This window comes from Calidris pugnax, unplaced genomic scaffold, assembly GCF_001431845.1.
Source record: "Calidris pugnax isolate Ruff unplaced genomic scaffold, ASM143184v1 scaffold5, whole genome shotgun sequence".
NCBI classification, from domain to species: domain Eukaryota; kingdom Metazoa; phylum Chordata; class Aves; order Charadriiformes; family Scolopacidae; genus Calidris; species Calidris pugnax.
This window is the reverse complement of record NW_015090814.1, coordinates 4,447,772-4,465,603: the sequence shown is the minus strand read 5'-3', so window position 1 is coordinate 4,465,603 and position 17,832 is coordinate 4,447,772. Positions and strand designations below refer to the sequence as shown.

The window sequence follows — 17,832 nt, the reverse complement described above, 5'->3', positions numbered from 1 at the left end:
CCTGGGTCTTCCCTTGCCCTTTTTGTACATTGAGATAAAATTGTCCATATCCTTTGCTTTTCTTTTTGCTTACTATTAGTTATATTTTTTCTATTTATATACTAAGTTTTGTTTTCATTAAAGGAAATGTTACCAAATATGAAAAATATCAAAATCAACTACGCTGTCCATCCGGAATACCAAAGGCCACACCAAGGCTGAACACAAGAAGGATAATATTACCCAGTATATATATATAAAAAAATATATATACCCAGTATAACCTTCTCCATAGTTTTTCCAGGAACTGAGGTTAGACAACAGGTCTGTAGTTCCCTGGGTCTTCCCTTGCCCTTTTTGTACATTGAGATAAAATTGTCCATATCCTTTGCTTTTCTTTTTGCTTACTATTAGTTATATTTTTTCTATTTATATACTAAGTTTTGTTTTCATTAAAGGAAATGTTACCAAATATGAAAAATATCAAAATCAACTACGCTGTCCATCCGGAATACCAAAGTAGTAGATACTTCCATCCATAATTTGACAGAAAATGTAGAGAAAACATTTCTTATCAATGTTACTTATGCAGAAGTTGCTTGGGAGGTTGCAAAAAAGGGCTCTGAAGGTTTTAGGGTCAAAGCTCCCTGCTTTAAGAAGCATCTTTTACTTTGGGGTTCTATGGGTAAATAACTAATGAAACATTCATTTTATTGATGTACGACTCTGACCTTTTATTTCCTCAGCCATCATGTACGTGATGGGAGCGCTCGGTCCTGCAGCTGGATACTTGCTAGGAGGACTTCTTATTGGTTTCTATGTTGATCCTAGGACAACCGTTTATATTGACCAGAGTGACCCCCGATTCATTGGAAACTGGTAAGGATCGAGCATTTTTCAAAACCGCTCTCTAAACTGTGGGTGGGGAATGGGGAACTGGATGGGGACAGTCTTTTTTCAGTGGTGCCCAGGGAAAGGACAAGAGGAAACGAGCACAAAGTTGAATATAAGAAGTTCCACCTAAACATGAGGAGGAATTTCTTTCCCATGAAGGTGGCAGAGCCCTGGAAGAGGCTGCCCAAGGAGGGTGGTGGAGTCTCCTTCTCTGGAGACATTCAAACCCACCTGGACATGTTCCTGTGCAACCTGCTCTGGATGGACCTGCTCTGGCAGGGGGTTGGACTAGATGATCTCCAGAGGTCCCTTCCAACCCCATGTGATTCTGTGAATTGAGGGAATGAGAAACTGGATGGGGACAGTCTTTTTTCAGTGGTGCCCGGTGACAGGACAAGAGGAAATGGGCACAAAGTTGAATATAAGAAGTTCCACCTAAACATGAGGAGGAATTTCTTTCCTGTGAGGGGGCGGAGCCCTGGAAGAGGATGCCCAAGGAGGGTGGTGGAGTCTCCTTCTCTGGAGACATTCAAACCCACCTGGACATGTTCCTGTGCAACCTGCTCTGGGTTGACCTACTCTGGCAGGGAGTTGGACTAGATGATCTCCAGAGGTCCCTTCCAACCCCATGTGATTCTGTGAATTGAGACAGTTTGGGAAATGGTATCTCTTGAGGAGGGCTTCTTTGAGGAGGCTGAGGAAGAGGAGGTTTCAATTACTACACAGGACAGAATGCCTGTGTTGCAGGAGGTCATCGAGGATCACTGGTGCCCAGTGCTGAACCCTTCCTGCTGGAAGGTGGATTAATTCCCTTTTTTGGTTTTCCAGAGCAGGCAGCATGAAACGCTGGGCTCTGCTGCCTGGATGAGAAATGGTAGACTGTGTTTATCCTGGGCTAGGAGAAGGAGGTAGGAGGGGGTCAGAACATGACCTTGCCACTCTTGTTTCTCAAGGTGATGGCTCATGTTTAGGCAACAGATGATGTAAACCATCATATTTATTGCTAGTAAATAGCAGGCTTTCAGCAGCCTGGAGATGTAACAGCCATAATTGTTAGCTGATGTCTTTGGGCAGCCTTTGGTACGTGGCCTCCTTGGAAACGTCTTTTTGAGGAAGCAGGTCTTGAGGAGGCTCTAACTGCTTTTTCTCTGATAATTCATAAATCTGCCTTGAAATTTTTGTGCAAAGCCCAGAAAAGACTTAAGTTCATTATCCCAGGAGGAGACCTGCACTTTCTGTGTGTAGGGTGCAGTTCTCATGCGTTGGATTTGTGTTTGTGGCTGCGCCATCGCAGTCGGATCGTATCCCTTTCTATTTATCCTGCAGTCACCTCTCCTGACAGCCTGATGTGAAAAATTCTCTCTTTGGAGTCTTCTTAAGCCTTTGAAGATTTATCACTGCTTTGTTTGTCTTGCTTAGTCCAAGAGCGTTGCTGCACAGCACTTTCTGGTTGAATTTTCAGCGAGAGAAAGGCAAACCTGAGTGCTCAGTTAACCTGTGACCTTGGGGTTAACGACTCCGGGCTCTCATCTATGTACACATTTGTTCACAGAAAAGATTTGTCATGTGGATGTGCCACTGTGTTAAAAAAAGTGCTTTGACTATTCTTGAGTAAAAGCAAAATATTATACATTCTTCGTAAAACTCTTCTGTTTCACGTGTTTTTTAAGGACATGTCAGAACTGGTAGCCAGCATCTGCTCTGTACTTCTCAGATGAAATCATAAAGTGAGCTGGCCCATAAATATATTTAATAATTGAAATCAGTGGGGCTGTATGAATGTGGGGTAAGCTTTACTTTTCGCTCCATCTAGAATGCAGCCACTGATGTAGGTGCTTTATAGGGTGGGCAGATCTGTGTGAGTTTTAACTCAACAGCTTGAGTGAAGGTAAAGTAACCAAAGCAGCATGGACAGGCAAAAAAGTATAGCCAAAAAACCACCTATCCTTGCTCTCATGAATTACAGGTTTAACTGCCCTCCCTCAGAAGAGTGAGTGGCAGGGATGGATCCCCAGTGTCCTACAGGAGTACTGTAACCACAGAGCTCCATGGTAAGGAGTTGTGAGAAGTTCACCTCTTACAACCATGTCTGTGGGCAGGCTTTGAGAATATCTGCTGTACTGGAGCTTGCAAGTAAAATCGGGAAAAGAGCCTAGTTTGGGCATTTGGAAGATTTTATGTCAAATTGTTAAATGCATTTTATATATCTCCAATATTTAATGACACCTGAACAAAATATCTTGCTGTTATTTTGGGTGTCAGCAGAAGTGATACAAATATGACGGAAGCAAGGGCAGGAAATTGGCTGTAAATAGGATCTCAGCAGGCAAATTGTATTCTAACCAACATAAAGAAGTAAAAGTCATTCAGTTTCCTCTTTCCATCATATGGAGACTGGATTTCCCTGAAGGGTGTTCCAGGTCCTTGTATTACTTTATCATTTTTGGCTCTTTCAGTTTTTTTCTCTCTTTAATTTCTAAAAAACTATCCCCTGCTCATTTTTGGCTCTTTCAGTTTTTTTCTCTCGTTAGTTTCTAAAAAACTATCCTCTGCCATCAGATCTGTAGCGATAGGATGAGGGGTAATGGCTTTAAATTGAAAGAGGGAAGATTTAGATTAGATTTTAGGAAGAAATTCTTTGCTGTGAGGGTGGTGGGACCCTGGAAGAAGTTGACCCGAGAAGCTGTGGCTTCCCCATCCCTGGAGGGGTTCAAGGCCAGGCTGGATGGGGCTTGGAGCAACCTGGTCTGGTGGGAGGTGTCCAGGGCAGGGGGTTGGAACTCAGTGGTCTTTAATGTCCCTTCCAACCTGAACTGTTCTGTGATTCTATGATCATCTCTGGTAATTTGTTTCACAATCTCTGGTGGCCTCTCATAAAAGTTTGGTGGTGGTCATCATGAGGCTCCACCTCATCCTCATTTCTTGTTCTGAAGCTTTGTCTGCCCATTAAAGGGAAGACTGATGGTGTGAGGACTGGTCCTTTGTCCCTTGCTGCTCGCTGGCTGCCTGATCACCGAGAGCTCTGAAGTGTAGACTTTCATTCCACTGAAATCTATTTTCTGGGACTGTGACATTTTCTCCTTGGAGGGAAGTGCTGCGTAGCCAAGTTTATTTTTATTTATGTAATCTACCAATTTGAAATATAAGAGTAGTCTAGCGCTTACTTCAGCTGACACACTTTTTAAAAGTAGGGTGCAGTTGAGATAAGTTAGTGGGAAGTCGTATTTGAGATTTCTGAGTCTTGTCTCCTTTGAAGTGTCTTAATGTCTTTCCTTTATTCTAGCTGTAAGTTTCTGACATAACTTATCGCAGGGACCCAGTGGAAAAATTTGGTTATTAAAGGAGGTAATGATTACAGATAAAGTAGTAAGTACCACAACTATGATATATGGCAATAAAAATGACAGTAAAGCCTGTTTTTTAACTTAAGCTGTTCCTTTCTAGGAGGTATATTGCATACATGCAGGACAGGTAACTCGGTTTATCTCTTGTGAAACCTGACAAACAAAGTAAGTGGTTATTTCTCAGAATTATTTCTGACCTGATTCTTCCTCGAGTTTCCCAGAAGTTGGGTTTGTGCTCCTGGGATTTGCACACCTGGGCTTTCTGCAGGTGCTGGGGGCTAAATTACAGGCCAGCTGTCTGTGCCAGCCCATCGAACGTTTAAAGCTGCTTTTTATTCAAATGTGGTGACTGTGGGGATGTCTGTTAGAAATCATCCATCACGTTGTTGCCTTTGAGAACTGTTAATCTGCTACACGGGGATCTCATTAGCTGAGGAGTAGCCCTTGGCGCTCTGTCAGGTGCTTTGAATCAAGTTTTCTTTCGCTGACACTTTTCTGAGTGTTTGCCTGTTTCTGAATCTCTTTAATACTTGGATCTTCCCCTGTAGTCTTTCATCAGCATTCCACGTAAGAAGTTTAAAGGAATTCCTCCAGCACCGTCTGGTCCTTCCTTAGCTTTAATTGCTTTTATTTGAGGTCCTAGGGCTTGTGTAGGTGCCTTTGAGGTATTCTCCCCCATATTTTCCTTTGACAGACAGAAAATCAAGGGCATTTTAATTAATACAGATCCTGTTCTGACCTCTCATTTCCCGTTGTAGGTGTCCTTATTATTTTTCATATTGTCTTTTGCCTGTTTTCCAATTCTTTGATATTTCTCCAGGAAGATGGGAAGTGTAGACGGTGCAGATAATTGCATCCAGTCCTGCCTTTGTGACATCTCCAGCACTCGGTGTGCTACTGTAATGGTCCCTTTGGATTTGAATTTCATCTCGTGCTACATCACAGGCCCCCGGCTCCTTTGCTGTTTCCTGCTGAGCGGGTGGTTTCGGATTCCTGTGTATTATTGTCACTGATCGTTTCTTTGATCGGTGCCTTTGCAGCTTCTGCCTTTGAGCTCCTGGAAAGGATGTTACTACATTTTTATACAGTCTACCCATTTATTCCCTGTCTGATAGTGCTGACTAATCCTCCTAAAAGTCTGCTTTCTAATCCATGTCTGTTATCAGCTGAAATGAATGAATAGAGGATTTTCTGTTTACATAATATCAAAACCGGTCAAAACTTTCAGGAAATGAATGAATAGAGGATTTTCTGTTTACGTAATATCAAAACCGGTCAAAAGTTTCAGTCTCTCAGATTTGCCTCCCAAAAGCTTCCTGTACAACCTTTCTAACAAAAATGATGGTACACTTGGCTGTTCATTGGGTGTTTGTGTTTGTATAACCATTTACCCCACACACCAATACACACACACATGAATTTACCTTCATTTAAAAATGCAGTTTGCAATATCTTTGCATTACAAATATGAGGCCACGTGGTTTTGCTTCTTGTGCAAGTATCAACACTCGGTAGTGAATAATTACCAAAAGCAAAAATGTACAGGAACTCAAAGCTGACACTATTTCATAATATTTAGTGGCTTTGGGATAAATAGCTTTGTCAATAGACAAGCCAAGAGAAATGTCTTCTAATTGAGGGTTTCAGTGCGGGGAGAGCTCTCCCCCACTTCAGTCCCTTACTCTTAATGTCAACGTTCTATATTTTGCAAATAGGTATTTTCAGCCAGTACAGCCTGTAATAATCACTTTGGGTTTTTTTTTATTTCATGTAATGCTTTTGCTTTTATTTCTGTTCCTGTCTCCTGGCATTAGGTGGAGTGGATTTCTCCTTTGTGCCATTGCAATGCTCCTTGTGATATTTCCCATGTTTACCTTTCCGAAAAAGCTCCCTCCTCGACATAAAAAAAAGAAAAAGAAAAAGAAGATGAACTCTGATGATGTTTCAAGTGATGACGAAGTCATGAAAGAGAAAACAAATAGCAAAATACAAGCAGACAGTGCGGTTCCTGCCTCCATGGGATTTGGAAAGAATGTTAAAGGTGAAGTTTGTTTTTAATTTTTAAATGCCGTAAATTTTGTGCACAGGATTGTATGAATTTAATTGAAGGCAGAGTTTTGACATTCAGTATTTAACACTAGTTTTGGTATTGAGATTTTAATAGATGGTCATACTCTAAAATTGCAAAATACAGTGACGAGTGTAAGACCCATTGACTTAAACTGTTGAAGTGTTTTTGAAGTGTTTAATGTGTGCCTGTAACAAACAAGTAGCTTATTTCCTGTAGTTATAAGACCTCTAATATCGGGCATATTTGTGCACCTTACAGTTTGTAACTGTCATACTTTCTTCCAGTTGTCCTTCATAGAATAAAGTGCTCTTCTAAAATATATGTGAAACAAGTAAACACAATCCTAGTATGTGGGTTCAATTACATTCACGTGTTTGGCTAAGTTAATTGAGAAAAATTGTTAGTTTCATATGCTAGCTGTTTTTTGCTGCAAGCTATTTGTTTTTAGAAGGAAAGGAAGGAAGAAGGAAACCTGTGCTAATTTTGAAACAAGAAGAGATCAAAAGATTGATAAGTAATAGAGGTTTTTATTTTATTTAAGAAGCAAACCATTAATGTGAAACCTAACAGTAGGTGGTAATCACTGATAAAATGGCGTGGGAAGAAGGGCAGTGTTGTTAAAAATTAATTTATGTGAATGAAACGTATACATCTGGAGTTGACAGTAAAGGCTTGACAGCATCAAAATATTGAATAGTATAGGACAAGAATGAATGTGCCTTAATGCTGTTGTGTTGCTGATGCTGTTGTGTCGCTGATGCTGTTGTGTCCTTCTTGGATTCCATGATACAAATGCTGGTTGTGCTGTTTTGTGGTTGCCTGATGAATGCAACGGGAGTAGGAGAAACCATGAAATGTCATTGGTACTATTAGATGTAATTTGAACTTAAAATTTTGTTTGTTTGTTGACATGAACATGCTACATTGGCTATCAGCCCAGCTTATAATTATCAGTAGTTTTTTTAATGACACATTTATGATCACTATCACTCTTTATATTGAGTAAGCAAGGCTTAGCAAAAGCAGTGTGCTGATTTTAGACTAAAACCAGTGTAATTCTCAGTAGTGTGTGCCCACATGCATATTGATTTGTTTCACATTGCATTTACATCTGTACTCTCAGGCTACCTAAAGTTATTCTTTAAGTGAAAAAAAACAGAAGACCAGGATTTGCTTGTGGTGATTTTTATTAGCACAGAGCAAGTGAGGTAAACTTGCAATATCAGATCTTTCAGAATCATGTTCTCCCTTTGCAAAGTAGCTCAGAAAGTGGTGGAAAAGCAAGAAAAAGAATGCTGCCTACTTCCTTCTTTGAAGACTGTCTATTCCCTGTATTTGTGAGTCCCCCTACATAATGCATAAAGTTAGTTGTAGGTTTTTTTGGCAAGAAGTAGCTCAGGGCTGCTCCTTTGGGGGTTTTCTTACTGACTTAGGGAAGTGAGAAAGGGAAATTCAGTCTTGCTGGGCTCCTTCCTAATCCTTCCAGGAAACACCACAGCAGAGGGGCTGCTTCATCCCGTAGGTGTGCCTGGAAAAGATACGGATGTTCAGACAAACTCCATGGCTGGATGAGTTTGCTAATGATGGTTCTCTGTTTCTGTACATACTTTCACCTTCCAGGTCATGTTGTGGCACTAGAGGCATGGCAGATACACAAGTATACTTTTAGGAGAATGTTTTCTACCACAGAAATGAAAACTACTATATATCTTATTTTACCATGTATTTTTTTATATATATCTGCCTAAATGTGTGCCATACCTACTACAAAACCCTATATAAATATATTAATGGAGCCATCAAATTAGAGCGTCTCATAATCAAAACTTTTCATTTCCTCTAGAAGAGAAACTTCACCATGTGGAGCAGTGAAAGGCAGCATTGTATTCCACCTGTCAGAGAAATACCAAGGAAGCTGAGATAACGCAGGGAAAAAAAGTATTTTGCTATAAGCTGATAATAGCTTTCCCATTAGGTGTCATTTACCCGAGCAAAGAGGGCCTGCAGCAGGAATGCACTATCATTTAATTATTTTTCAAGTTTAAGTGAGCTTTATGGAATGAGATCATGCCTGAAGCTTCTCAGTTGAGGTAATTTCGTTTATAATGGGAAGGAAAAAAGGATCGCATGCGTCTAAGTCATTTAGCGTTGCTTCTTCTGAGATGCAATGTACATTTTATACTTCCCCTTGAATTTCAGAGCTTCGTCTTTTTATAGCACGATGGGCAGAAACTCCACTTAGGCAGTAGCTGGGAGTCTTGATGATTTAGTAGGTCATGTCTTCTGTTCTGTACTAATAAATATCAGTGATGTTGTAGTCTGCCATGACAGGGGTCAGTGCCATTAAATCTGTAAAATCCCTACAGCTTGGGTAAGGAAAGTCCCATGGAAGAAGCTGTTTGTTTCGATCTTCTGATATGGTGGTGTCTAACCTGGGAAGCCTGGAAAAGTTATTCTTGTCCTGCTGTATCTTGTCATAATTTAACAGAAGTTAGTTCTCTAGGTGAGTGAAAAGGAATTGGAAAGGTATGATGGGAGCAGAACGGGGTCTTTATTCCTGCAGTGGCTGCCAATATAAGCTGAAGAAATAAACCAAAACTGGCTCCAGTTGCAAACCTCCAACTTCAGTGACCTGAGCTTTATTTTGGCCCATGGCAGAGCTGGGATCAGATAAAAATACAGATACATATCCTTGCATTTCTTCATGTTTCGAGATGCAGGGGCTTGAAATTCAGTCTTTTCCTGTCTGCGTTGCAACTAAAGAAAGTGAGAGGGAGATTACTTCTTATGCAGGTATCAAAAGTATTAAATAAAACATTAAATAGGTCACAGGAGGAAGACAATTGGATGCGGTTTGTTGGGAGAAATAGAGGTAGTGTAGATAACATGAGCTAGAGGAGATTTATAACGAAGAAGCGGCGGTTCAATCCCATACATGCAGATAAATCAGGAAGCTGAGCAGACAAAACCACTGTTTTCATTTATTACATGGATATCTTTAGGGTTTTGTGCCATGGAAATTGTATCTGCAGTCCCTTTACTTACCACTATAATGAAACTTACTGTGCAATTAGATAAAGGAGCGGTGTAAAGAAAACTGATGAATATATTACCTAAAATGTGCTGATCTAATCTGAAGGGTGTTAATTATTTGTATTTTGTAGTCTTTGGTTTTCTTTTTAACATTTTGAGTTTTGTCCCTGTGTACAGCCCTTTCCTTAAACGTGAAATATTCCTGTCTGCCTTTTCCCATCTACCAGCTGTCCTATGCCCTTCCCAGTCAGTCCCTGCTGGGGATGGGGACAGAATAATAACGCTTGTCAGGGCACCAGCAAAGGTAGAAGGAACTCCTGAGGGGCTCGTGGCTGCAGGGTAAGTCCATGGAAGTGCTTCCCCATCACAGGAGCTGGACTGGAGTTTTGGCAGTACCTGGAGATGAGTTGGCAGGCATCAGAAGAGGAGGAGGAGGAGGAGACAGTGATCTGTGAGGGCTGTAAATGTCAGGGAGTTCAGCAGAGCGTGGGCTGGAGATCCTGCTGGGCCACTGACCTTGAGCGAGTCGCCTCCCCCCCTCGCCCTTTCTTAGGCCATCTTGAGGAGCTCAAAATAGAAGGGGTTGGCACGGCCCCGTGCAGCGATGAGCAGTGTTAGCTGGAGCCACGAGGACCTGCTCTAAATCAAGTTAAGGGAAGTAATGATCAGATCAAACTCACTCCCAACCTCCCTGCTCTTGGTGGGATATCAAGGGCTGTTCAATGGTCTGGCCACCACCCAGGTAGTTAAGGCATGTCCTGAAAATGCTTCAGGAATCAAACTTAATTACATTGTTTAAATGGTATGTGAGTAGATAATGAAGTGAAATGCACGACAAAATATTATTTTAGAATTTAGTGATTAGCTCTGTGCAGAATATATTTGAAGTAGTCATGTGTGACTGAGAATTGGAAGGGACCTCTGGAGATCACCCAGTCCAACCCCCTGCCAGAGGAGGGTCACCCAGAGCAGGTCCCACAGGAACGTGTCCAGGTGGGTTTGAATGCCTCCAGAGAAGGAGACTCCACCACCTCCCTGAGCAGCCTCTTCCAGGGCTCTGCCACCCTCACAGGAAAGAAGTTCCTCCTCGTGTTTAGGTGGAACTTCTTATATTCAAGTTTGTGCCCATTTCCTCTTGTCCTGTCACTGGGCACCACTGGAATTCTGTCTCAAATCTCAGCTCTGTCTTTGTGCTGCTCAAGAGCAGAAGCTGCCCCTGGGATCTTGATGTGGAGACAGCCTCCTTCAAAGCTGCAGACATAGGTAGTACTGACCAGACGTGGAGAACCAGCAGAAAGGAGGTCTTTTGGCTAATACCTGCATCACCCTTACAGGGGGTTTTGCTGATGGGCACAGTGCTGTACCTAATACCTGCATCACCCTTACAGGGGGTTTCGCTGATGGACTGCAAGGACAGTGCTGTAGACTGGGATGGTTTATTCCCCTCTTTGTATTCATTGCACCACCTTGGGTTACATGCACAGGAACAGGGATAAAAGAAAATATATTAAATTATAAAAAAAAGGATGTGATTTTATTGAAATTCCATTTACAGTGCTTTAAGACTTTTGTTCAGAGCTCTATTTGTGAATATTTGTATTGTTTCCATATTTTTCTTATGCTTTTCCCTTACCATGGGTCAAGCAGTGGTCCAGCAGATGAGTGAAAGAAAATTAATACTGACTAGAGAAAAAATATTGTCAAAGACCATGAAAGGAAGAAAATTGTCAGTAGACTAGCAAACCAGTCAGCCAAAAGATGGTTTTTGAAGAGCTGTTAAAAATGAGAACCTGACAGGTTCAATAATGGCCTTGAAATCAAATCCTAGGCCTATGGCTATTACACAAAAATAATGTGACACTGAAATGTTTTAAATGCATGATTGATTATGTAGTACAAAGGATCCTTAAAGTTTTGAGCGTTCTTGCTTTTTACCAGAATTAGTATGGTTGAAAGATACGAGATACTTATAGTGCCTTTTTATTGTAGTTTTTTTAATTTAGAAGTGTAATACAGATTCTGTCACACAGGATTTGATGATGATCATAAGGGGAAATCAGGGAAAACCAAATTTTGAATATGTATTTTTATTTCTTTACTTTATAGCAACTTTCCCTTGTGTGCCAGACAGTTCTGATTTATAAGTCACAAAGAGCTTCCACCCTCAGCTGCTCCAGGTGGTGTGTGTTAGTGCAGTATGCAGGAATCAGCTTTTATTTCTTGCCAAAAATTACAGTAATCAGGAGAGCTTTTCCCTGAAGAATCCATCACACGGGTGAAAGACAACTTGTGCTTGTTCCAAGACACTGAGTTTTATCTATTTATCAGTAGAAATCCAATTTGAAAATACTAATTAGTTTTGAAATTAATAGTGACCTTTAGACTGAGTGCTGAGATTAGATGCAAGTAGGAGTCAACAGAAAGCACAGCTCTACATCTGAACACCAGAGCAAAACACTAATTAGCTCTGCAGTTCTTTACCTTATTAGTTCTTCGGTATCTTTAGATCCAAAATTCTAAACCAGACATTTTCCTGAAGCTCATTTTTACCAGGAAGACCTAAACTTTACCATATATTATTATAGCTGGACCAGGCCCTTTAAAATAATTGATTTAGCAAAGATCTTGGACTCAGCCCTTGGCCAAGGACTTCCAGTTCATTTCTATGAAAAGCACTTAGTTCACCATCCTAATAAAATGATATTTTACTCCATGATGTCCAGTCTTCTGAAAGTTACTCTCTTACTATTTTCTTTCACACTTTTTCAGCCCAGGGGAGCAGCTGCCACCAAATAGAATCATAGACTCATAGAATGGTTTGGGTTGGAAGGGACCTTAAAGACCTGACTCCTTTCTCACGGGGGCAGCTGGAAAGTCATCACCGCTTGTTCCTGTTGCAGGGGGAGAAGCACTCAATCCCACACTTTGTCCTGAGGGAAATCCTGGTACAGCTGCCCCTCTGTGGCCCTATGGTAGCCATTTTCTTAAATGGTGTTATCTAGACCCATGAAAGGCTTTGCAAAAGGTGTGTTAGAGCATCTTGGTTTCTTTTTGCATCTAAGCCCCCATCAGCTAATCCAACCCAACCAAAAAACAGACACAAAACCAAAGCTGGTGAACTCTGAGGGCTGACATCTGATGGTATTGGAGGTCTCTCATTTTTTTTCTCTCTCTCTCATTTCTGTTTGAACAATGAGGTGAATTTTGATCAGCTCTATTTTGAACATGTGGCATAATGTGCCAATAAATCCCGATACTGTTTTATCTTTGTACCTGCTCCTGTAATGTGGTTTCTGAAGGGGTACAGCTGCATTGCAGTTTCCATATATTCATGTTGGTATTATATAGTCTCATACTCCTGTTATCTTGTTTCTTTCTGTTCTTTATTGGGAACAGTGCCACATTTCTTTTTTTTTAAAAGCTGTAGGTTGTAAAAAACATTAAGATTCAAATATATGAGTGCTTCTTAATATGATTTATTCATTACTTATTTCCACCAAGTTCTGTATTTAACATTTAACATGTTTCTTCATGGAGGCAGCAAGAGAGCATTTGGCTATATTAAAATTATAAACCCTCTACTCTTAATGAATTCAGTATAAATTTTGACGACTGGCATAAGCTAAGACTGGGTGCAGGCAGACAACTTAGGTGCTAATTAGCAGCCTGACAAGTTTTGACATGACAAGAGTCTAAATCCTGTTTGCTTTTATACAGATAACCTACTGGAGTCGATGGAGCAAGTGAGACAGATTTTTGACACGACAACTTTTAATATCAATAAAATTCTCACTCAGGAGTTCTTACTCAACATGTTGTATTTCTAATGGGCGCTCTTGTCATTGAATTCAATGGGCTTTGATTCAAGCAGCTTTCGGTTTCTGTGTGAAGTGAAAAGCAAATGAAAAAACCCAAGCCATAGTAGGTTAGATATAATAGTTGAACAGAAAATCTGATCTCAGTAGAAGTGCCAAGGAAAAAAAAAAAAGTTTAAAATCACACCATTTAATCTGAAAAAAATTAAGTCTTGAATAGAGTTATCATTATCTTGTGATGATAATTTGGCATCGCTACAGGACTGAATTAAAAGTATTTAAATGTTTCTGTTAACTACAATGCTGAATGTCATGGGGTTTTGATATTTGGTTTGAGGATAAATGCAACATCTATGAATACTTTTTCAATTTAAGTTAATGACATGCTCTCATTTTTAATTGTTTTTATCCCTTCTGAGAATGTAATCTGTATGTAAGGTATGTTGAGATTCACTGATACCATTGACATCGTTTTGTCAGTATGCTGTCTACACCTATTGTAAATACTTTTAAATCATGTAGAAAAACGTTCAATTAAAAATCTTTTACTTTCCTTTTCAAGGGAATAACGCTATTATTCCAGCTTTCCAAGCGTGGTCCTTGAAGCAGAGAGTTACAGGAGGAGTATTTGATCTGTTTTCCTCCTGTGGAGTGCAAATTTCAAAATCAGACACCAGAATAATTCCAAAATCACTACCTTTTATTTCAGGTTTTCTCTCCTTGATAGTATTACTACAAATACCCTGTTTCTTCAGACAGTTTTCTTAAAACAGACCTGAGATTGTGTGCCCTCTCCTTTTGCTCTTACCAAATGTAGCCAGACCCTAGCGAGCCATTATTGCCAGCCCATCGCAAAGAAAATCGATTTGTTTCAGTTTGCTTTTCTTTCTTGCTCATTATTTATAACATCCGTTTGTCATTTTTGTCATTTTATAGAGCTTCCAAGAGCAGCTGTCAGGATCTTAAGCAACATGACATTCCTTTTTGTGAGTTTGTCATACACAGCTGAGAGTGCCATTGTCACAGCTTTTATTACCTTCATTCCCAAGTTCATCGAGTCACAGTTTGGCATCCCAGCTTCCAATGCCAGCATCTACACTGGTAAGGCACTGCCACGGAGCGTAACGTTGAAAGAGTTGGTGTTCTTTGACTAATGAAATGAATAGATGTTGGAATGAACCAAAAATGTGTTTGTCAGAACAGGTGGTTGGATCCAGCTTTGTGTGTTTGCTTAGATATTCAGGCTGTTCTTTGATGTTTGCTATATGTGTTTGGTAAAACGTGAATGCATTTATATTGTTAAAGGGCTGGGTTTTTTTACATAAGCCTAGACAGACATGTTAATGGTCTTCATGGAGGAAAAATGCAAGAACAACAAGCTAGAAGACCCACAGCCATTATAAGCCTAGACAGACATGTTAATGGTCTTCACAGAGGAAAAATGCAACAACAAGCTAGAAGACCCACAGCCATTGCTGTGGACCTTAAGAGATCTTTTAAGGCTGCTCTTATTTTGCATGAATTTTACTTTGTCTTTATCTTTAAAATATTCTAATCTTTCTTATTTCCACAGTGATGAGTTGTTTATCTGTCCCATCCTTCAGTTATCTCTTCTTTCCAGGCTGGTGGTTTTCTCCTTATTTACTTAGTAGCATTGAGTGCACAATGATCTAGTCTAGTCAGTAGAGCTCCCTGAATCCTCTCCCACCTGCCATTGCAGGGCTGAGGCCCCTCTTTTGCAGATGAGGCACTTCATAGAATCATAGAATGGTTCAGGTTGGAAGGGACCTTCAAGATCATCCAGTTCCAATCCCCCTGCCCTGGGCAGGGACACCTCCCACCAGACCAGGTTGCTCCAAGCCCCATCCAGCCTGGCCTTGAACCCCTCCAGGGATGGGGCAGCCACAGCTTCTCTGGGCAACCTGTTCCGGTGTCTCACCCCTCTCACAGCAAAGAATTTCTTCCTGAGATCTCATCTCAATCTCCCCTCTTTCAGTTTAAAACTGTTCCCCCTCGTCCTATGGCTCCCCTCCCTGATCCAGAGTCCCTCCCCGTCTCCCCTGGAGCCCCTTTAGGGACTGGAAGGGGCTCTGAGGTCTTCCTGGAACCTTCTCTTCTCCAGGCTGAACAACCCCAACTCTCTCAGCCTCATAGGAGAGGCTCAGTCCTCTGAGAATCTTTGTGACCCTGCTTCCCCTGCTGCTGCAACAATGTGCAGCCAAGTCCAACTTCTAACAGAGCTACAAACCACAAAATTTTGAGTTTCATACTGCTCTACGGGAGGGATGGGAACTTGCCCAGGGAAAGGGGACAGAACGTGGTGCGGAATTGGGGCCCACGTCATGCAGATAATCCTTCTTTTCTCCTAGTTGCATCAAAGCCACTTGTCTTCATAAGCATCTTTGACTTCTTCATAGTGCTTCCCATATGAAATAGCTGGTAATTGCTAGGCCAGTTAGTTCTTTGCTCTTTTATGCTTCTAGATATTGCAACTGAGAAGGAGTGATGGAGTGGAGAGTGAGTTGTGAGAACAGGGCTGAAGTATGGGGTGCAGCTGCCCGGGGGCATCAGCCAAGGAAAAGACAAAAAGTTGTAGAAGAAGGAGAGAGAAAGACACAGACACCTCACATGGGAATAATTTGTCATCTGCAGTGGCTGGAAGAGAAGAGAGGAGTCTTTCTAGGATGCAGGGGGGAAATATCAGAGAAGCACCATGTGGTGACTTCTGTTTGAGAGCTTGCTGAAGAAAATCTTATCCGATTTTCTTCAGGGCATGAAATCCCTGTGTTCTGTATGTGAGGAGGAAACTCTGATTGATGGGGCCATGATTCCATCTGAAGCTTTGGGTAGATACACATGCATAGGAGTTTTGCTGTAATGAATCTTGATGGGATATGCTTCTCCATAACTCGCTTGGTTCTCGGGACAAATCAGAAACATTCTTGCCAGACAAGACATTCAACAGCCAGTATGTTAAAACAGGAAAAAATGACATGACCCTATCCAAGGTGTGAAGCTATTAACCCTGCTATAAATTGCTTGATAAAGACTATTATAATCTATTAACCCTGCTATAAATTGCTTGATAAATACTATTATAATGAAGCAGCAAAAGAAGAAGAAATAGCTGGATGTGCAACACAGACAAGTGAGCACTGCAACCCCAAATCCTCTACTTAGCATTAAAGTCAGCAGTTGTTATTAATTGTATTAATTCTTTTTGTAGGATTAATAGGAAAAGGAAACTCAGAGATTCTGTATTAGACTGCTACAGGCTCATCTAATAAAAGGCATGTCCAGTTTACAGGCTTCTGGTTAGCAAAGGGAGGAGTTACATGTTATTTATATTACAACATCTATAATCCACATGTACATCACCAGCTGAGTACATGTGCTTGCTGAATCTCTTCATGTTACTGATGTAGATTTTTTATTGGTCATTTTCCATCTCAATTCATAAGCAGGAATTCTTTAATTAAGTCTCAATTTGCTTCTGTTTTTAAACAAACCTGGCATTAATCTTCAGTAAAAATGCCATGTGCCAAACTTCACGTCTTGCACTTGTGCCTCTTGCGCTGCAGCCTTGTCTGGTTTGGAGTTTTGTGTTCTGTGTATAGAGCAGGTGACAATCAGCCAATCAGGCTTTTTCAAGTCCAAAAAACCCCCAAAAAAGCAAAAAACCTTTGACTTTTGGTTACAGGTAGATCTTAGACAAATCCAGGTTAAAATTTCAGGTCCTTTGCTGGTGGATTTACTTATGAAAAAGAGAGTTACAATTCAAATAATTTGTAGCTGGAAGAACTGCCCACTATCTGTTATGAAGTAGTGCTCTGTTACCTTCTGCTAAAATGGTTATGAACGCATTCCATCTACCTTTAGTTCTAGACAAGATGTAACATGTGTCTCAGACAGAATTGGTTTGAAGATCTCCACGATATTCCCTTTGGAGGTGTAGCCGGCTTAGCAGATATTGCAGTTTTCTGTTCCCCGGACCATTAGTAGCTGTTAAGATCATCTTTTTGCTGCGGTGGAAAGCCTCGAGTGCTGCAGAATCCTGACAACAGCAAAAAGGACAAAGCCTGAAAATTGCTGACGGAAAGCTGATATTGCCTGGGAGGGCTCTCGCCAGGGGTGTGTTTGGCACAGGCACAATTCCCGTAAGCCAAACTGTCATAAAATGAAGGAGAGAGCCACGCAACAGCTTAGTATCAGATCTTAAGCTTGATTCCTCTAAATGCCTTTGAAAAAGCAGAGTGCGTGTCCTGATGAGATGTACAAGCATCGCTTTGCCCTGGAAGCTCATCTGGGAGTGCCCTGTGGTGGCTGCGTTTCTCTGACAGAGCATCACTTCTGATCTCACGTCTCCTGCGGAAAGAGAGGGGCAGGAGGATGAGGAGTTTGTACTCAGGGCATAAGAAACCTGTCAGGCTTCCTGACACGTCAGAGGGAATGAGCTCTTCTCTCTGCTGCCTTCACCAGAAACACTGAAATCACAGAATCACAGAATCTTCTAGGTTGGAAGGGACCTTAAAGATCATCTTGTCCAACCGTCAACCTAACTGACAAAAATAGACACCCACACAACAAACAAGGAGCATCATCACTAAACCATACCTCCCAGCACTACATCAACCCGTCTTTTGAACACCTCCAGGGATGGTGCCTCAACCACCTCCCTGGGCAGCCCATTCCAATG

The 17,832-nt window shown here is 41.1% G+C and overlaps 1 protein-coding gene across 1 annotated transcript in view; it reads left to right on the top strand.

Annotated features, from left to right (window-relative positions):
* SLCO5A1 (solute carrier organic anion transporter family member 5A1) overlaps window positions 1-17,832 on the top strand; it is a 271,273-nt gene that overhangs the window by 220,918 nt on the left and 32,523 nt on the right. Inside the window, exons 4-6 of the mRNA XM_014939600.1 lie at window positions 726-858; window positions 6,032-6,258; window positions 14,073-14,237. Of these exons, the coding sequence (XP_014795086.1) occupies window positions 726-858; window positions 6,032-6,258; window positions 14,073-14,237 (525 nt within the window). The remainder of the gene's footprint in view (window positions 1-725; window positions 859-6,031; window positions 6,259-14,072; window positions 14,238-17,832) is intronic.